The following is a 17827-nucleotide window of genomic DNA, read 5'->3' on the forward strand; positions in this document are numbered from 1 at the left end:
ATTATTTCAAGTAAGGTACTATTCATACGTTCAGCCAGTCCATTTTATTGTGGTGTGTTTCTTACAATCTTGTGTTTGTTCACACCACGAGTTTTGCAATAAGCAGTGAACTCCTAACTGCAAAATTCAATACTTGTATTTCTTTAAATTTTTAACCTTTTTGTCTGTCCTATCCTAAGCCATATACTTCCAATCTTTAAAGGTTTTGAATGCTCCATATTTGCTTTTCAACATGTAAATCCATACGTTTCTACTACAATTATCACGAAATGTAATGAAATACTTGTTACCTATATGTGAAACAATTTCGGCAGGACCCCATAGATCATTGTGAACATATTATATTATTCATTTTGAGCAATGTTTCCCTGTAGAGAATTTGTTTATGTGCATTTTTTCATACACGCAATGCTCACAAAATTCAAGATCACCAGTCTTTGTCACCACCCAACATGCGTTGTCTTCACAAGACATGCATTCCTTTTAGACTTACACGTCCCAACCCTTTATGCCACAAGTTGGTTTTGCTTAATGCTTAGACTATCATAGTTGTCATTTCTGTCACTGGTTGACCATTGAGAAGATAAATACCACGATCCCTTTTTTTCCCTTCATGATTACCAAAAATCCTTTTATCCCTTTAAGAATATCTTTCACTACCTTGTAAGAGCAACCAAATTCTTCAAGCTTCCCTAGAGAAACAAGGTTCCTTTTCAACTCTATAACATGTCTAACATTTGATAAAATCTTAATAGTATCATCTTATAGTTTCAGCTTTATTTAGCCAATTCCACCTACCTTGCATGTTGATTTATTACCCATGATCACATTGCCTCCATCCGTTTCTTTGTAATGAATGAACCAATCTATGTTTGAGGTCATATGAAATGAACACTCTGAATCAAGCACCCAATCATCCTCAATTATTTTAGTTGAATTTTCCATAAGAACTTTTGTATTGTCATACCGTTTGGAGGTTATTGAAGCATTTCCATAGTCATCATCACTATTTGATAATTTATCTCCTTTCGAATATGGGCATTTTTTCTTCAAGTGCCCCTCTATCTTGCAGTTCATTTTTTACTTGTTTTTTTCTTTAGGTTTAATTGCAATTTTAGTCCCGCTATTTTTACTGATTCACGAAATTGGTCCTCTTATTTTAAAAATTAACAATTTTGGTCCCTCTTTTTGATTTTTTAACTAATAAATGACGACGTTAGATGTTTTAAATAACATGACATATGATACAATAGTGTAAAATGATTAATACTCATGATATCGGAATAAAATGCAGTAAAAACTTAGCTTTCAACTTCGAAGTTGGTTTCATATTTTTAATTTAAGGCTTAAGTGCACTTTTGGTCCCCCTATTATAGGTGAAAATCGAAAGTCGTCCCCCCATTTTGTTTGTCCCCAGTTTTACAAACAGAATTTGAGTCCAAATCATGATGACTTGTCATTTTTGTAATGACGTGTCAATAAAAGAGTGACGTGACAGACGCTTATGTGGAATAAACTCATTATTATATTATTTGTGATTAACAAAATATAATTTATATTTTTAAAACCCATTATTATAATTGTGACAATATTTTTAAAAATACAATTTAATTATTAAAATTAAATTAAAAGAAAAAACACCTAAAATCATGAACCCTAAACAAATCAAAATCAAAAGCATTCACTTATGAACCTTAAAATCATGAACCCTAAACAGAAACCGTGAAATGAATGACTATGAGTATGATGTTTCTGCTCTAAAATCACATTTGCAACATTTTTCCGGCCACCAGAAACTGGTCGTAAGATCACATTTGCAACATTTTTGCATTTACTACAAATGTGTATCTGAGACGAATCACTCAGGGTGAAGAGGCGTTCGTACAGGTTGGCAGATGCACCATGAGCTATCAGGCAATCACGTTCCATTTCACCAAACTTGATACCTTCAAAGCGCTTCCTGTCGGCAATAGGTTGTCAGGTTAGCGGGTGAACTGGGCCTGTGTTCCTGAATTTTACTTTATCCTCAGACATGTGGTGTAGTCGCTGGTAGAATGTTGGGCCCATAAATATGAGTGAACGTACCATCTCACCATTGTATACCCTCTCATTTCCCCATCTTGAAAACCCAGCTATGTCATGAGGAACATAAATCGGGCTTAGTACAACAACGAAACACAAAAATGTGACAACTTAGAAGTCAAACTTTAGAACGTAATTCCTAAATTTAAAGTAAGGCCCGAGCAAATGCCAAAAAAACCATCTTCAACTAGGAAGACATTATTGGCAAATAGGAAACATCATAGTCATACATTAAGAAAAAGCAGAAATTGAAATTCAAGTTCCTCCTCTCAATAGGGTTCAGGATAGAGCAGAAACATCATACTCATAGTCATTCATTTCACGATTTCACGATTTCTGTCTAGGGTTCAGAATGATTTTAGAGTTCATGAGTGAATGCTTTTGATTTTGATTTGTTTAGGGTTCATGATTTTAGGTCTTTTTCTTTTAACTTAATTTTAATAATTAAATTGTATTTTTAAAAATATTGTCACAATTATAATAATGGTTTTTAAAAATATAAATTATATTTTTTTAATCACAAATAATATAATAATGAGTTTATGCCACATAAGTGTCTGCCACGTCACCCTTTTATTGACACGTCATTACAAAAATGACAACTCATCATGATTTGGACTCAAATTCTGTTTGGGGGACTAAAACTGTGGACAAACAAAATGAGGGGACTACTTTCGATTTTCACCTATAATAGGGGGACCAAAAGTGCAATTAAGCCTTAATTTAATTAACGACACATGAATAATTAATGCATCTATATGGTTTTATATCATATAATTATATGACACGTTATTAAAAATATGTCAATTTTGTATTTTTTAATTAAAAAATCCGAGGGAGGGACCAAAATTGTCGACCTTTAAAATAGGAGGACCATCTTTGTGAATTGGTAATAATAGAGGGACTAAAACTACAATTAAGTATTTTCTTTATTATTGAATTTACTCTTCTATTTATAATTCTTCTTTCCTACTTTGGCTTTGAAAAATAACCCTTCACCACTGCTTTCTTCTTTCCTATATGATTTCCTTTTTAATTATTTGGAGATTAGTTCAGCTTGCACTTCTTCTAACAACAATGAACCTTTACCATAAAATAATGTACCACACAAAATTTCAAGGGAGCTTGGTAATGAATTTATTAGTAGTAGGGCCTGATCCTCATCATATAATTTTAATTCAATATTTTCAAGATCTAAAATGATCTTATTAAACTCATCCATATGATATTGAATTGTTCTTCCAGATTACATCTTGAAAGTATATAACTTTTGTTTTAAGTATAAACGATTTGCTAATTATTTTGTCATGTATACAAATTTCAACTTGAGCCAAATACCTGTTGCAGAGGTTTCTTTTGACATTTCCCTTAGAACCTTGTCTCTAAGACTCAAGATTAGAGCACTATGAGTCTTGTTCATGATATTCTTTTTCTCATTTTCTAAAATAATGGGTGCCATGTCTTTTTCTCATGCAAGTGCTTATTCCAAGTCTTAATGAACCAACAAAGCTTTCATCTTGAGATGCCATAACCCAAAATCATTATTCTCATCGAAATTTCTCCAGTACATACTTTGTTGATGCCATATTCTCCCCGAATCGAAAAAACCAGACACTTTAATGCTAATTGTTTTGTTTTCTCTTGATCAATTGCTCACCCAAAAAATGAATTTATGCTGATGAAGTGTTCTTGTAAAAATAAAAATTGCAGAATTTTATGAAAATCCAATAAAAATGTTGGATGGACACACACATAATTGTTAATCCAATTTAGAGTTAAACTCTTACATATGGGGAGTGAATCCGACTTAAAAAAATCACTAATATGGGATAAAAGTTTACAAACTTTATTTCTCTCTTGCCTCACTCTTGCACAATTTACGTTTTCAACTATTTGTTTTTACCTTAGAACTAACTAAACTTTATATAAACAAGTTAGTTACATTATAAAGTAATAGGAATGCAACTATAACTAATTAAAACAAATAGAAGTCAGTTTGCTTGTTTCACACGCAACAAACATTAGATGAGCTCCAAAGTATTTAATTTTGAGTATGACTTATCAAAAGACTCAAAGATTGTTTAAAGTATATAACTATTAGAGTTTTTAGTAGCAAAAGTCTTGTTCGCCAAATTAAAATAATACTTACTCAAGATTGTGAAGTGATAATTAAAATATATGTTTGGCGAAGACAATCATTATGCAAATTTATAGCTAATATGAGACCTTACTAAAATCATATTATTGTCTTTGTTTATAAATCTTTTCGGAATTTTTTAAAATAGTCGTTGATTTTTGATGTTACAGACGTCTCTATCCTCCATTTAATTACTTCATGGTTATTTTTTGTAAGCTTTAACGCAATTTGTTTATTTATTTTTATATAAAAAAAAATAAACTTTGCTAATTTGTTATGCAACTACTCAATCCGTGTAATCCAAAATATGAAATTCGCGGGATCGAACCCGCCAACGTCCAAAATCACATTTTTCAAACCGTGTAATCCGAAGTCACTATTGGACCACCTCATCCACGTCATCAATCCATGCGAAATCTCTCATTCCATCTACACCGTCGATAGAATCAAATCAACCGTCCAAAACACCCTTCAAACTCATCACACGGATCAACTAAGTTACCCCCAAAGTCCATTCACCACCTATAAAACCCATTCGCATAACCGTATTACACATCATCACATTATTCTCAAGCTTCAATCTAATCTCTTTACAGGTAAAATCACATTCTCCAATTTCAATTTATTATCCATTTCCATCTACATTTATGTATTATTTATTGAATTATTGATATGTTTTATTTACTAATGAAATGAAATTTTCTAAATTTTCTGTAGATTTATTTGATTTGTTAATTAAGAATCCAAAATGTCTGGCCGTGGAAAGGGAGGCAAGGGATTAGGAAAGGGAGGAGCAAAACGACACCGTAAAGTGTTGCGCGATAACATTCAAGGAATTACGAAACCTGCCATTAGGCGTTTGGCTCGTAGAGGTGGAGTGAAGCGTATCAGCGGATTAATCTATGAAGAAACCCGCGGTGTTCTAAAGATCTTCTTGGAGAACGTGATTCGTGATGCCGTTACTTACACAGAGCACGCCAGGCGTAAGACTGTTACTGCTATGGATGTTGTTTATGCTTTAAAGAGACAGGGAAGGACTCTTTATGGATTTGGGGGTTAGGGTTTGCTGATTTTAGGTTATTTTTGTTGATGATGTTTCTGGGTTTGGGAAAAGTCTTGCTGTCAAGAAATTATGGCAAGGATTTCGGTTGGTATTATTGGTGGTGTTTAGGTGAAGATTAGGAGCAATTATATTATGTGTATTTTGTGATAGGTAGTTTACTTTTTCGAAGTTGGTTCTGATGTGTAACTATTTGATTCAATGAAGAAGTATTTCTGGTTTCAGAATTAATTTTAGTCCCGTGTTTGTTCTGTAATTTTTTTTCTAACTCTAGTGCCTAATTTACTAAATTTTGGGATTTTTGATTTCAAGAATCCATATTCATACTTGCGATGTTGTTAAGATTGGTTAATTTTTGTTATTCACGACCGTGTTATGGTAAATAAAGTAGAAAGCTGTATTGTTGATTTTAATTGGTGTTTCGGGATATAATCATCAACCATCTTCTTGTTTCCATGCTTAATCACCTACTTAATATACCATATTGCTTTCTGGCCTAATCGTTTTGGTTAGCAAGCTAAGTTAACCTCGTTTAACTTTGATGTTTGGTACCTTATATGATTATTTTGGGAGATATTGTTAGATTAAAATAAATTAATAAAAATCATTTGGACGAGTGTGAATTTATGGTTAAGTGAGATAGAAATAGAGTTATCAGGAAATTCGTAGTAAGGGGATCTTAATTCTTAGATCATCGTATACTTAAGAGCTTAATTAGGTTATGCATTAGATAACCATGTTGCTGTGTAGAGTCCTTATTATATGAGATATAGATTGAAAATATGTATATCAATCATAACTTGGATATATTCCTTCCTGTTTTAGCAGATTTGTAGATGTTGGGTTAGACTTTCATATTTTAAGATGATATTAGATTATGTTTTTTTAGATTTATTGAGTTCCTGCTATTGGGTTGCTTGACTTATTTTTAGATATCTCGTATTAAGCAGGAGGGTCTATTGATGAGAAAAGATATAAAAATATGTTTATAAATGAGACATGTTATTCAGTAAATTCTAATATTATCAAAAGTGGTGGTGTCTGGATTGCCACATATTTAGACCATGCTTTGACCAACAAAGCTTATACTCTGGAAAGCAATATATAAAGTCCCATTTCCATGATGTATAGCACAGTTTATGTACCTCAACCTGTGGATACAATCATGGCTTACTTGTTGCTATCTGTGAAATTTGGCCATCTAGTATAAGCTGTCTTCTCCCATGAAACAATTGAGCCTAGTGAATCATCAAAGAGCAACTCAATATGGACAATGCTGGAAGACCATCCCATCAGTGATTGATGCCTCTTTTGTCATTTTAGACAGCAAATACATCATGCAACAGCTGTGAAATATTCAAGTCAAACATAAGCTGAATAATCAGGCTCATAGATAATATTGGGTCGCGATGAAAGACAATTCGAAAAGATCACTAGATTGGACTAAGAAACTATTAAGATGAATCAATTTCATTCCTTAAACTAACATTATCTTAATATGTTAGTATAAGCTATAAGTTAAATAGGACTATTCTCATTGTTAAAAAAATATTTCAAATGACACCTTAGCATTGGATTTATTTAAAAACTGATTATGTCACATCCCCTCGCACATATTCTAATACACACATTAGACTATTTTATTATTTTGATGAGTAAGATCTAGACCATATGCAAAGCAGTACAACTATTTAGTATTTAGTGTATTATTATGCTCTTGAATTTGAAATCCTCCTCAAATTCCATGGCTTCTGTTTGCATATCCAATTGTGTGAATAACAAAACTATTTCCATTAGACCAACCTTTGCAAACCTATACAAGTGGCCAGAATCCGAAGTAGAGTTTGTTAAAACTATAAACTCTGACAAATATCGCGTTAAAGATGAAGTTGATAGCCTTTCTTGCAGACAAATGTATTTGAGGAGCTACAAATTCTCAAGGAAGAAAAGTGTCACTTGGAAGACCATAAAATGTTTCAGCAGCATAAAGGAGAGTGTGGTTTGTGGCAGCAATAATAGATTAAAGAATAATATTAAGATTATAGAGAGGGTCAAATATGTCACTCGTGTTGCTGTTTCAATCATTCACAGGCTCCTTTCTCGATCCGACAAGGTTCATGTGGGTTGCCATGATTTCTAATTATGCAATCGGATAGTAGCTTCTCCTTTACTCAATTACTGGTTTTTACATGTGCTAGCTTATATTTACTCTGTAGTATCTTCTTTCTTGTAACTTCTTTGTCAAGTAAAACAAATAATCTTTTAAGCAATTTAGTGCCTAAACTCACACATTAAGTGTCCAGATTAAAACAAATGGAGAACTTCAGATTAAAATCTGAGTTTCTACATGTCAATTTTTTTGCAGCTAGCTACCAATTGAACTGCGGGATAGTAAAAGAAATGTTTTACTGCATATTGTGAGTATAAATAGATAACTAGTAACGTTAATATTGTTAATTTTTAACATGGTTACGATTTTTTGTTATTCTACTTTTAACTTTTCAGACACAAAACTAACCTCATTTTTCTTAATGTTAGAAGTTGTTATCTCTTCATTTCATAGTTAATTTGTAATTAATGTTGGTCATTGATTTAAGATCGAACGTTTTAAATTTCATAGTTAATTTCAGTCGTCAATTGAAATCAGACGATTGAAAATTGTAATTTCATCACACATTAACAATATAAAATCCATTTTCTTAGTTTAACAGAGGGAAATATATATTCAATTCAAATTTTGATATGTTATATACTTATGTTTTTGAAATCGACTTAAACATGTAAATAATGAAAAACAATACATTTATCACATAGTTTTGAACTGCCTAAGATATTATGTGACTGATTTTTGTCATTTGACAATTACTTACAGAAATGCTCAGAAATGTTTTACTACATATTGTGAGTATAAATAGATAATTAATAATGTTAATATTGTTAATTTTTAATATGGTTACGAACTCTTATTATTCTATTTTTAACTTTTAAGACACAAAACTAACCTCATTTCCTTTAATGTTGAAGTTATCTCCTTAACATGCGTGAAATTTTAAATAAAAATTATCTGAATACAATGTAATTAATGTTGGTCGTTGATGTAAGATCAAACAATTTAAATTTCATGGTTAATTACAATCGTCAATCTAAATCAGACGATTGAGAATTGTAATTTCATCACAAACTAACGATATGAAATCCATTTTCCTAATTTAACAGAGAGAAATACATATTCAATTCAAATTTTGATATGTTATATACTTATGTTTTATAACATGTAAATAATGAAAAACAATACATTTATCACATAGACTGATTTTTATCATTTGACAATTACTTAAAAAAATCTCAGATAATGAATTGAGTAGAGTAGAAAAAGGACTAACTCATAAATTAGTTTTTGTTATAACATAAAAAATAAATCTACTCTTATTTTAATACCTAAATAAAAAGGGTGTTTAAAAAATTAGGAAATTAACACGAATAAGCTATATCAATTTTTTTTCTACTCCTCTTTTGTTTATATTTGAAGCATTGGAGTGAAACGTGTAATGAGACATTGAATGCGATAATGGTATTTATTACACTGACATTGAAGTAGTATCTACTAACCTATTCAATTTAATGCCTCTAAGCTAGTAAGACTATACTACTAGGCTTTGGAATTTCCGTTGTACAAGCCGGCACAAAATCGTGCGTATTTAATTAGATTAAAATGAATGGAAGTGAAGGAAAATGGTCTATTTATTTTTATGGATCATATATATTTTTCTTCTCTTTTATGTTTGGATTAATATAAGATAAAATTTGATGGAATATAATAAATAAATTAATATTTTAATATTTAGATTATTAAAAATAGATAAAATAAAATATAATTATTTTTTATTTTCATTTTACTTTGATCTACTCCGTTCATTTTAAAATATCTAAACAAATTGTTTGGAGGTAATTAATATACTCATTGTTAGTGTTTAGTCATGAGTGATGCCATCATTTATTTATGCAAGAGGAATTCTCTAGTGGTATTGTGTTGCAAGTGAGTGATGTTGGTGGTGAAAAGGGAAGATAGAAGATAGTGGAACTGTGGAAGTGGTGATCTGATGGTGTGCAAATTGGTCATACATTTTCTTATTACCACAACTGACTCCAAAGAAGAAAATACTAGTAGTATTTTCCATGATAGAGATAGCCACCAGGTATAGTGGTCCAAAATATCATGGCTAAGGGAAAAGTTGGGTGAAACATTCAATTAGTTTCTTCTAATTTTCTTTTATAACATATTAGTGTAAAATATTTATCAACTTTGTCAATTCAATATCTAATTTTAGTCGCAATCACATTTTTTCCATTTACATATCTCACGATTGAGACTGACTTTTGCTTAAAAGAGTTCTAATAGTATAATACTAGGGTGACATTTATTTCCCTAGCAGATGCAAATATAGAAGTTTTATCATTACTTCATTAGAAATCTGCATACATATTTTACAGTTCAATGAATTTAGCACTAGACTTATTGATGAATAAGTTTGTTGATTTCACAAAACATTTTAATTTTAAGGTTGATATGCAACAGAAATCAGATATGTAATGTGAAAATTGCATACTTATCATTCCTCTTCAAACAAATAAAAATAAAATAAACCATGATTCAACTTGTATTAATAGAATAACAGCAACAGTAAATAATGATAATAATTATAATAAATACATAACAACAAAATTAAAGTACAACAGGTCTTAATCTTTCATGTGAAAGAAAAAAATACAAAAAACATGTGACTGAAAATTCTTATAGGCAGTTTAGTAGCAGAACTTTGCCAACTTTTAGATTCAGGTATTTGTCTGGCTGATAAGGTATAACAACTAATAGTTGCACTTCCATTTTCAAGATAGACTAGTTCAAACCTCTGATTACAAATTAAGCAAAGCATGTTTCAATAACTCCATCTTTCTTTACAAATCTATATCAAGTGCCTCAATCTTCTATGTTGTGGCAGAGAGTTACTGATCTGAACAAAAACAACAAAAATGATAACAGAAGAATACTTTGTTACATAATAATTTAGGAAAGGGTATATTCAAAGTCACCCATCTCATCTACCCTCAGATTTCACCAACTGCGAGAATACTCTACTCATAGAAACACCGGAAAGATCATCGACGGTTGAAGCTTCGAATGGGACCGCAGAAGCAGAAGAAACACTTGTTTCCTGGTTGAAGTTGTTGACCTGTGGAGAGAGTTCGCCGATCATATTTGTACTGTTTTCTTCAGGATCGCCTTGAACAACGACTTCTTGAAGTTGAAGAGCATACTCCAAATTCCACAGGACGTCTCCCATTGAAGGCCTGTCGACACCGTAATCAGCCAAGCATTTTTCCGCTGTTTCTCCGAACTTCCTTAGAGAATCTGGTTTGATTTTCCCTGCAAGTGTTGTATCTATGATTTGTTCCAACTGTCCTTTTTTCTGGTATTTCATTGCCCATTCTGCCAAGTTTACCATTTCCCTAGGAAGCGATGGATCGATGACAGGCCTAGCGCAAAGAACTTCAAACAGAACTACCCCGAATGAATACACGTCCGACTTTTCTGTCAGCTGTTGCCTTCTGAAATACTCGGGATCGAGGTACCCAAAACTCCCTTTGACGGCTGTGCTCACGTGCGTTTGGTCGAGCTCAGGACCAGTTTTGGACAATCCAAAATCAGCGACTTTAGCCATTAGGTTCTCATCGAGTAGTATATTTGCAGACTTCACGTCACGATGAATAACAGCTTTAGCATAGCCGGTGTGAAGGTAATGAAGTCCTCTAGCAGATCCAATGCATATCTCGAGTCTCTCCTTCCAACTTAAGCTCGGGAATTCCGAACCATACAGATGACTCTTGAGAGTTCCGTTCTCCATGTACTCATATATCAGGATCATTTCATTGTTTTCATCACAATAGCCAATCAAAGACACCAAATGGCGATGGCGGAACTGAGACAACATTTCAATCTCCGTTCGAAATTCCGCAATCCCCTGCTGTGACCGTGGATTCCCTCTCTTCACCGCCACTTTCGTGCCATCCCTTAATTCTCCCTTGAATACTTTCCCAAAACCACCTACCCCAATAACCCAACTCTCATCAAAATTGTTTGTAGCCTCCTGAACTTCCACTAAAGGAACGCGATACTCAAAATTCGAAGCAGCACTTATTGTTGTGCCGTTCGAATATTTACTTCCCATTGTATGCGAAGCTGCATCGTTGACGGATAAAGGAATCCATGTCTTCGATTGTCTTTGTCTTGCCAACCTCCTTCTTTTCCTGCACATTACACAGAAAACACCAGCCAAGACCAATGCACTCACTATCCCTACACTCACACCTGCTATCACGCCAACCTTACTAGAACTCGAACCAGAAGAATCACCCCCAGTACCAGATGCTGCTGCAGCACTAAGACTACCTATGGAATTGTTCATTTTCATGATCTCTAGTCCATTCAAAATAGCATTAGGATTGTCCTTATTCACGGCCGAAGGGCCAATACTCACACTAAGTTTATCGTTGTCCTCTAAGGATGTAACCAAATCCTTATAATACGGAACAGCCAAAACATTATTACCCGTAGTACTAAGATCAAGATCCTTAGCAGCTGCGAAGGAGTCAATATAAACATTGAAGTAAAGTTCATTGAGAGCTTTGCTGACTATATCACAAAAGTGAGCTCGAACAAGGTATTGAAATCCAGACTCCACATCAAACCTCCATGTCACATTGAAAGTATTGCTGATATCATTGCTCGAGTTCTTGTTCATCTCGGTAGCAGTACCATAAACAGTAGGTGGAGCAGTGTTTTCTGTTGCACCCCCTTTAGCATAATTAACACCAGCAATTTTCGAAACATCGGTAGCAAGGTCCGATGTTAGAAGAAACTTTTGATCTGAAATCCAAGTTCTATAAAGAGGGTCTTGTCCAGAAGAGACAACAGGACCACCCATGTTAATCCTCCAAACTGTCTCCAAAGCTTGTGACACCAACCCTGAATAGGTTGATGCTGGATTTAAGGTAAAGGCATCACCAGCAATAAGATCATCAGGTACAGAAACAACTTCAATTGCATTAACAAATGCAACAGAATTTTCATAAGGTCTAAACTCAATCACGAGTGTATCTGAAGTAACATTGATTGAATACTCCTTCATCACAGGATTCTTCTCCGCAGTGAAACCACTAAGAAGAACAAAGGCTTGTGTTGAAACAGAGAATTTTGCAGCCTTCAAATTGTACTTATCATATATAAATGGAAAGAAATAAAACCGGATCCAGTGTCTACCCTTTTGGTTAATTGGAAAAGTGTACTTTGAAGATCCAGTGAAGATTCTTGCAGTTTGATAAAGAGGGGTTTCATCAACATTATCAGAAGAAACTGATTTTGAAGAAGTGCTAGCAAGAATTTCTTGTTGTGTGGTGATAAATTTCTTAGATAAATTATCTGAAGTGAAATTTCGGTTACCTATTGAAGTAGTTGTGGATGATCCACAATCTATAAGGTAATTATCTGTTGGAACAAAAGTAGCACAAAAACAAACCCTAGAAATTGAAGATGATAAAATATACAAAACATAGATAAATAAACCATTTTTTCTCCAATTCATCATCACGGTATCTAAAAAATTGAAGAAAGGTAACAACTTGGGAGTTTATATTTTTGTTGGCCTTCTCAAAATTTGATCTTTTTGAAGAAAACTGAACCCTAAGAAGATCTGTGATACAGTGAAAAAAATAAAATAATGAAGGATTTTTCAAAAATTAAAAATAATGGGTTTTTTTGTTGCATAAAGTCAAACAAAAAAAAGGGTGAAAGTGGAACCTTGAAGAGTGTTATAGCTGGAGCAGAAGCAGTGTGAATCGAAAAGGATCGGTTTTTGTTAGTATTTTGAACAGCTGCAGGTGAAGAAGAAGGCCATGTTGAGCAGGAATCTAGCTAAGCATAAGCTGGATTAATGTTTTTGACAACCTATAAATTCTTGACATGTTCATAGATTCTTTTTATTTAAATTTTATTTTTAATGATAATAAATGAGAGTGAGATATAGAGAAAAAACGGTGGAAGTAGAGTTATAATACAAAAAGGGTTGGTGTTGGAATTTTGAGTGAAACTTGAAAACGTGTGTTGATGCAAATAGAGATTAAAAAATTGAGACAGGTAAAGTCACTATGTTTAGGACTTTATGTAACTTTGATTAAGTATGTCTTTATTCTTCGTCTTTAATTAATATATTCTTTCAGCTTTCATTAAATTTAAGCTCACGGATACACGGTTGATGTTTCCATCGTTATACTTATTTATAAATAAAAAAATATGATTAATATTTAGTAAAATGTTTGTTAATTTTTAATTTTTTAAAATTATTTTATTTTTATTTTTGATTTCCTATTTTATATGAACTATTGTGTATTTTAATTTTTTTTAATGTTTTCTAAGCAATGTTTAGAATATTATAAGAAAATTCTCTTTAAAAATTTAAAATTTTTAACAAAAATTAAATATAAATTTTTAATTATAAAAAATTTAAAAATTTATATTTAATTCATTATCTGTTAAAAAATTTTAATTTTATGCAAGTAAGTTGTTAAACAAGTACTAAATATTAGTACAAAAAATTATTAAAAAATTGAAATAACATATAATAATTAATTTAAAATAAGAGACCTAAAATTAAAACGAAATTTTTTAAAAGACTAAAGATTCATGAAATTTTGTATAAAAATAAAAAATAAAAAAATAAAATTTTATAAAAACAAAAAACTTTTAACCCAAAAATATATTAGTTCACCAAAAATTTGTCAAATTCATTAATTTTGCAACTCAAGTAAACATATTTTGATTTATAAAACTCATTTTGATCTTTAATATGTAATACATTTTAATAACTCATTGACATATTAATGACTACAAAATAATAGAACATTTTAAATACTTTACTATTTCTTAATATCATATTAAATTAGGAAAATATGTAAGTATATTAAAATAGAGTTAAATATATTTTTAATTTTTTAAAGTTATGATATTTCAAGTTTAGTTTTTCTAAAAATATATTTATTTTTAGTTTTTATTTTGATTTTATATGAATTAAAAGTATCTATTTTTCACAAAATCTTTTTAAAATAAAGACTAAAAATGAGTATAACAAATTTATAGGGATTAAAAATTTAAAAATCTTTATATAAACATTAAAATAAAATTTTAAAATTTTATAAAGACTATAAAATTATTTAACACATTAAAATATCTCATATTTCCTTCCCTAACATACATATTCCCCTAATCTCATTGTTTTTTTATAAGAAAAAATATACTTTCACACTTATTACACATTAAGAATGATAACTAACTATTTTTGTTTTTAAAGAAACTAACTTTTTTATATTTTATGTAAAAATAGAAATATGTTTGTTAACTTACGCCTAATCATCGCCTCCTTATGATATTAAGAAATTAATTTAATGTTATTTTTTAAATAATAACTTTAAATGTAGATAAATTCTTTGATATTTGTTTATATTTAAATTCAACAAATTTAGATCAATTTCATTTATTTATAATTGAATTTAAAAACAATATTAACCCATAAAAAATTAAAATGAAAATTACATTTCACGATCAAAATAACCAACAAAATACGTCTAAGCATGATTTTGCAATGACTTTTATATACTTAAAAGTTATAGTAACAGTATATTTATTTCCTCAACAAAGATGTTACGACTTTGATGGAATTTTTGTATAATATGCTAAATAAAAAACTCTAAAACCCAAGTCACGTAGAAAAATTCTTATGACGCGTGTCAATCTAATTGAGAAACTATCAATTTCCTAGTCAGCTATAAGAGACATAAACTTCATATATGATAAAGAAATTGATTCACCACTAACTCCTCATTTGTCTTTGTCTTTTTATAGAGGGAACTTTCAATTTCTTAAACAAATGGAGATGATTAAAATACTTGTCACTCTCTTTGGCATTTTATGTTGCTTCTTCCGTTCTTCGGTTTGTGGTCTCACGTTGTGGTCCAAATTATTACCACATTATACTATATACTATGAATGAATAAATGAGCCGAAACATAAAAACGATAAAATCTTTGAATTTCAAGCCTGCAGGTGGTGTGAAAGCATCAATAGTAATGTTGTGTTATATTCTAGCTACCAAATTGTAGGAAATTGACTTGCATATCCTATCAAGTGTAATCTTATAATAATAATAATAACAATAACAATAATAATAATGATAATGATAATAATAATAATAATAATAACAATAATAATAATCATAATAATAAAAAAGCATCAAAATGAAGTTTCTCAAACTTTACCAACAAAATTAAAATAAAAAAAGCATCAGAGTTTGGTTTTTGTTTATTTAATCTACCATTCTTCCTTAAAATTTGCCAAAAATAATATATACTCTCTTAAAAGTGAAGTTATGAGTAAAGAGAAGAAAAAATAATGTGTAAATGTAACTCTTTCATATCCTCATATACCAATGTGCATGAAGGAAGGCATGTAACTAAGAAAATCTGACTGTAGCAGCTAATGTCACCTTAAGAAAATTTGATAGTTGAATTGAATCATGTAGGCACTATCCAAGAGGGGTACAATATTGTCCAAAAGAGTCTCTTCAGCAAAATCAAACGTCCCAAGTGGGAACCAACAAGTATTCGTAATAACATCGACATTACCAACCTATCCCTTTTTCTGTTTTGTTGTGTTCTTGTCTAATTTTTTTTTCTTCTTCTTTTTTTTATATATATATATATATATCCCCTTATCCAATCATAAACTATAGAGATATATGTTTTGTATTTGGATCACTCTACTACCGTTCTGTTTTTATGGTGTGTTTGCTTGAAGATAGATGAAGGAGAGATAATATTTTTAATTTTTTTTTATTTTGATTCAATTTTTAAGAGGGGATGAAGTCAAAATTTCTCCTATAGCTCGTTTTGCTCTCCCTCGATTTTTATATATATATATATATATATATATATATAGTAAATGATTACTCGTATATTATAATGAAATATATACTATATTTTTATTACTAGTATATTATTTGTAAGCACTTAAATATTTTTTAATTGAAAATTTTAATTTCACCCATATTGTATATTATATTTTGTTTCAAGATTCATAGTTAAACATATTGCAATTTAATTATACTCCTTGCAATATGAAAAACAATTAAAAAATGCTTGATTAATTTTTTTTAAATAAAAATTGACATTGACTAGGTGGTAAAAATAAAGGTTGTTTTAAAAACAATAAAGATTGTTTATTTTTATTTTTAAAATAAAATATAATTGACATTGCAACCAGATCTAGTTTCTTTAAAAACAAAAAACGCATAGCTTATGGAGGTTGAGGTTCAGAGGGAAAGAACAAAGGAGGGAGAGAGACATACAATAGAAAGATTTTTTGGGTTTGGGAAGGCTTGAGATGAGATGGGGAAGGATGTTTTCTGGGTCTTTTTATTTAATTAAATTTGTTGATTTAAACATTAATTATATGTTTAAATTAATTGATTAAATCATTCTAAATTATTACTAAATATTGATTGAATATTGAAAGAGAGCATCTCTTATCTTATATATGGAATGAGCCTTTTGTTTTTTTTAGTATTTTTATTAGTACTTGTGTTAGTAGTTTAATAATATTTACAATCTTATATTGAATATTTTAATTTATTTGAAAATTAATATTTTTGTAGTACTGTTTTGAATATGTTTAACAATTTTCTTATAAAAATTTAAAATTTTATAATAAATGATTAATGAAATATAATTTTTATTTTTAAAGTTTTTGACATTTAAAATTTTGTTTTTAATTTATCGTTTGTTAAAAATATTTAAATTTTTATGGGAATTTTTTTATAGTATTATAAATATTATTACAAAAAAGCATTTAAAAATTTCAAAAGATACACATTGATTGATTTAAAATTAGAGATAAAAAATAAAAACAAATAAATTTAGAGGTCTAAATTTTGACGAATTTTTTTATAAAGATTAAAAACAAAATAATAAAATTTATAGAGACTAAAAACTTATCTAAACTTAAAAATTAAAACTATTCATCAACATATATTAAATAATTTTGGATTAAAATCTTCAAAATATTTAGCGATAATAATTTCTTATATTAATAATAAGGTGAGACTACTTTATGATTTTTGTCGGTATAAAATACGGTAAATGCTTACATAAATTTATACATAACTGCAAAATTTTGAATTCAAACAAAAAATATCCAATCTAACAATGCCAATATTTGCTAGTTGAAATAACTCTTAAGGATGTGAATAATTTGTAATCAACATTGCAGCAAGATAAAAAAAATTGATATATTAATATAAACAAAACAAATATCGCAACAAGTTAAAAAAATCAAACATTATCGCACTAAAACATTGAAATAAAATAAAATTGTACTTAAACAAATAAATCACATTAAAATGTAAAGAAAAGCAATCTATATAAAATTTTCTTATTTAAATAAA

The 17827-nt window shown here is 29.9% G+C and overlaps 2 protein-coding genes across 2 annotated transcripts; one reads left to right on the forward strand and one right to left on the reverse strand.

Moving 5' to 3' along the window:
• Positions 1-4684: 4684 nt before the first annotated feature.
• On the forward strand, positions 4685-5515 carry LOC101493881 (histone H4). Its single transcript, XM_004486990.3, has 2 exons — positions 4685-4815; positions 4937-5515. Exon 2 carries the CDS (start codon positions 4968-4970, stop codon positions 5277-5279), a length of 312 nt encoding a protein of 103 aa, XP_004487047.1. The 5' UTR covers positions 4685-4815; positions 4937-4967; the 3' UTR covers positions 5280-5515.
• A 4399-nt stretch (positions 5516-9914) lies between these two features.
• On the reverse strand, positions 9915-13432 carry LOC101492684 (receptor-like protein kinase HERK 1). Its single transcript, XM_004486986.4, has 2 exons — positions 13135-13432; positions 9915-13027 (listed from the first exon to the last, which is right to left on the reverse strand). The coding sequence occupies exon 2, from the start codon at positions 12920-12922 to the stop codon at positions 10376-10378; it is 2547 nt and encodes an 848-aa protein (XP_004487043.1). The 5' UTR covers positions 12923-13027; positions 13135-13432; the 3' UTR covers positions 9915-10375.
• Positions 13433-17827: the final 4395 nt, after the last annotated feature.

This window comes from Cicer arietinum, chromosome 1 (genome assembly GCF_000331145.2).
Source record: "Cicer arietinum cultivar CDC Frontier isolate Library 1 chromosome 1, Cicar.CDCFrontier_v2.0, whole genome shotgun sequence".
Lineage (NCBI taxonomy): Eukaryota > Viridiplantae > Streptophyta > Magnoliopsida > Fabales > Fabaceae > Cicer > Cicer arietinum.

Excerpts from the sequence above, each read along its gene's own strand:
- LOC101492684 (XM_004486986.4), bottom strand. The coding sequence starts at position 12,922 with ATGATGAATTGGAGAAAAAATGGTTTATTTATCTATGTTTTGTATATT.
- LOC101493881 (XM_004486990.3), top strand. The coding sequence starts at position 4,968 with ATGTCTGGCCGTGGAAAGGGAGGCAAGGGATTAGGAAAGGGAGGAGCA.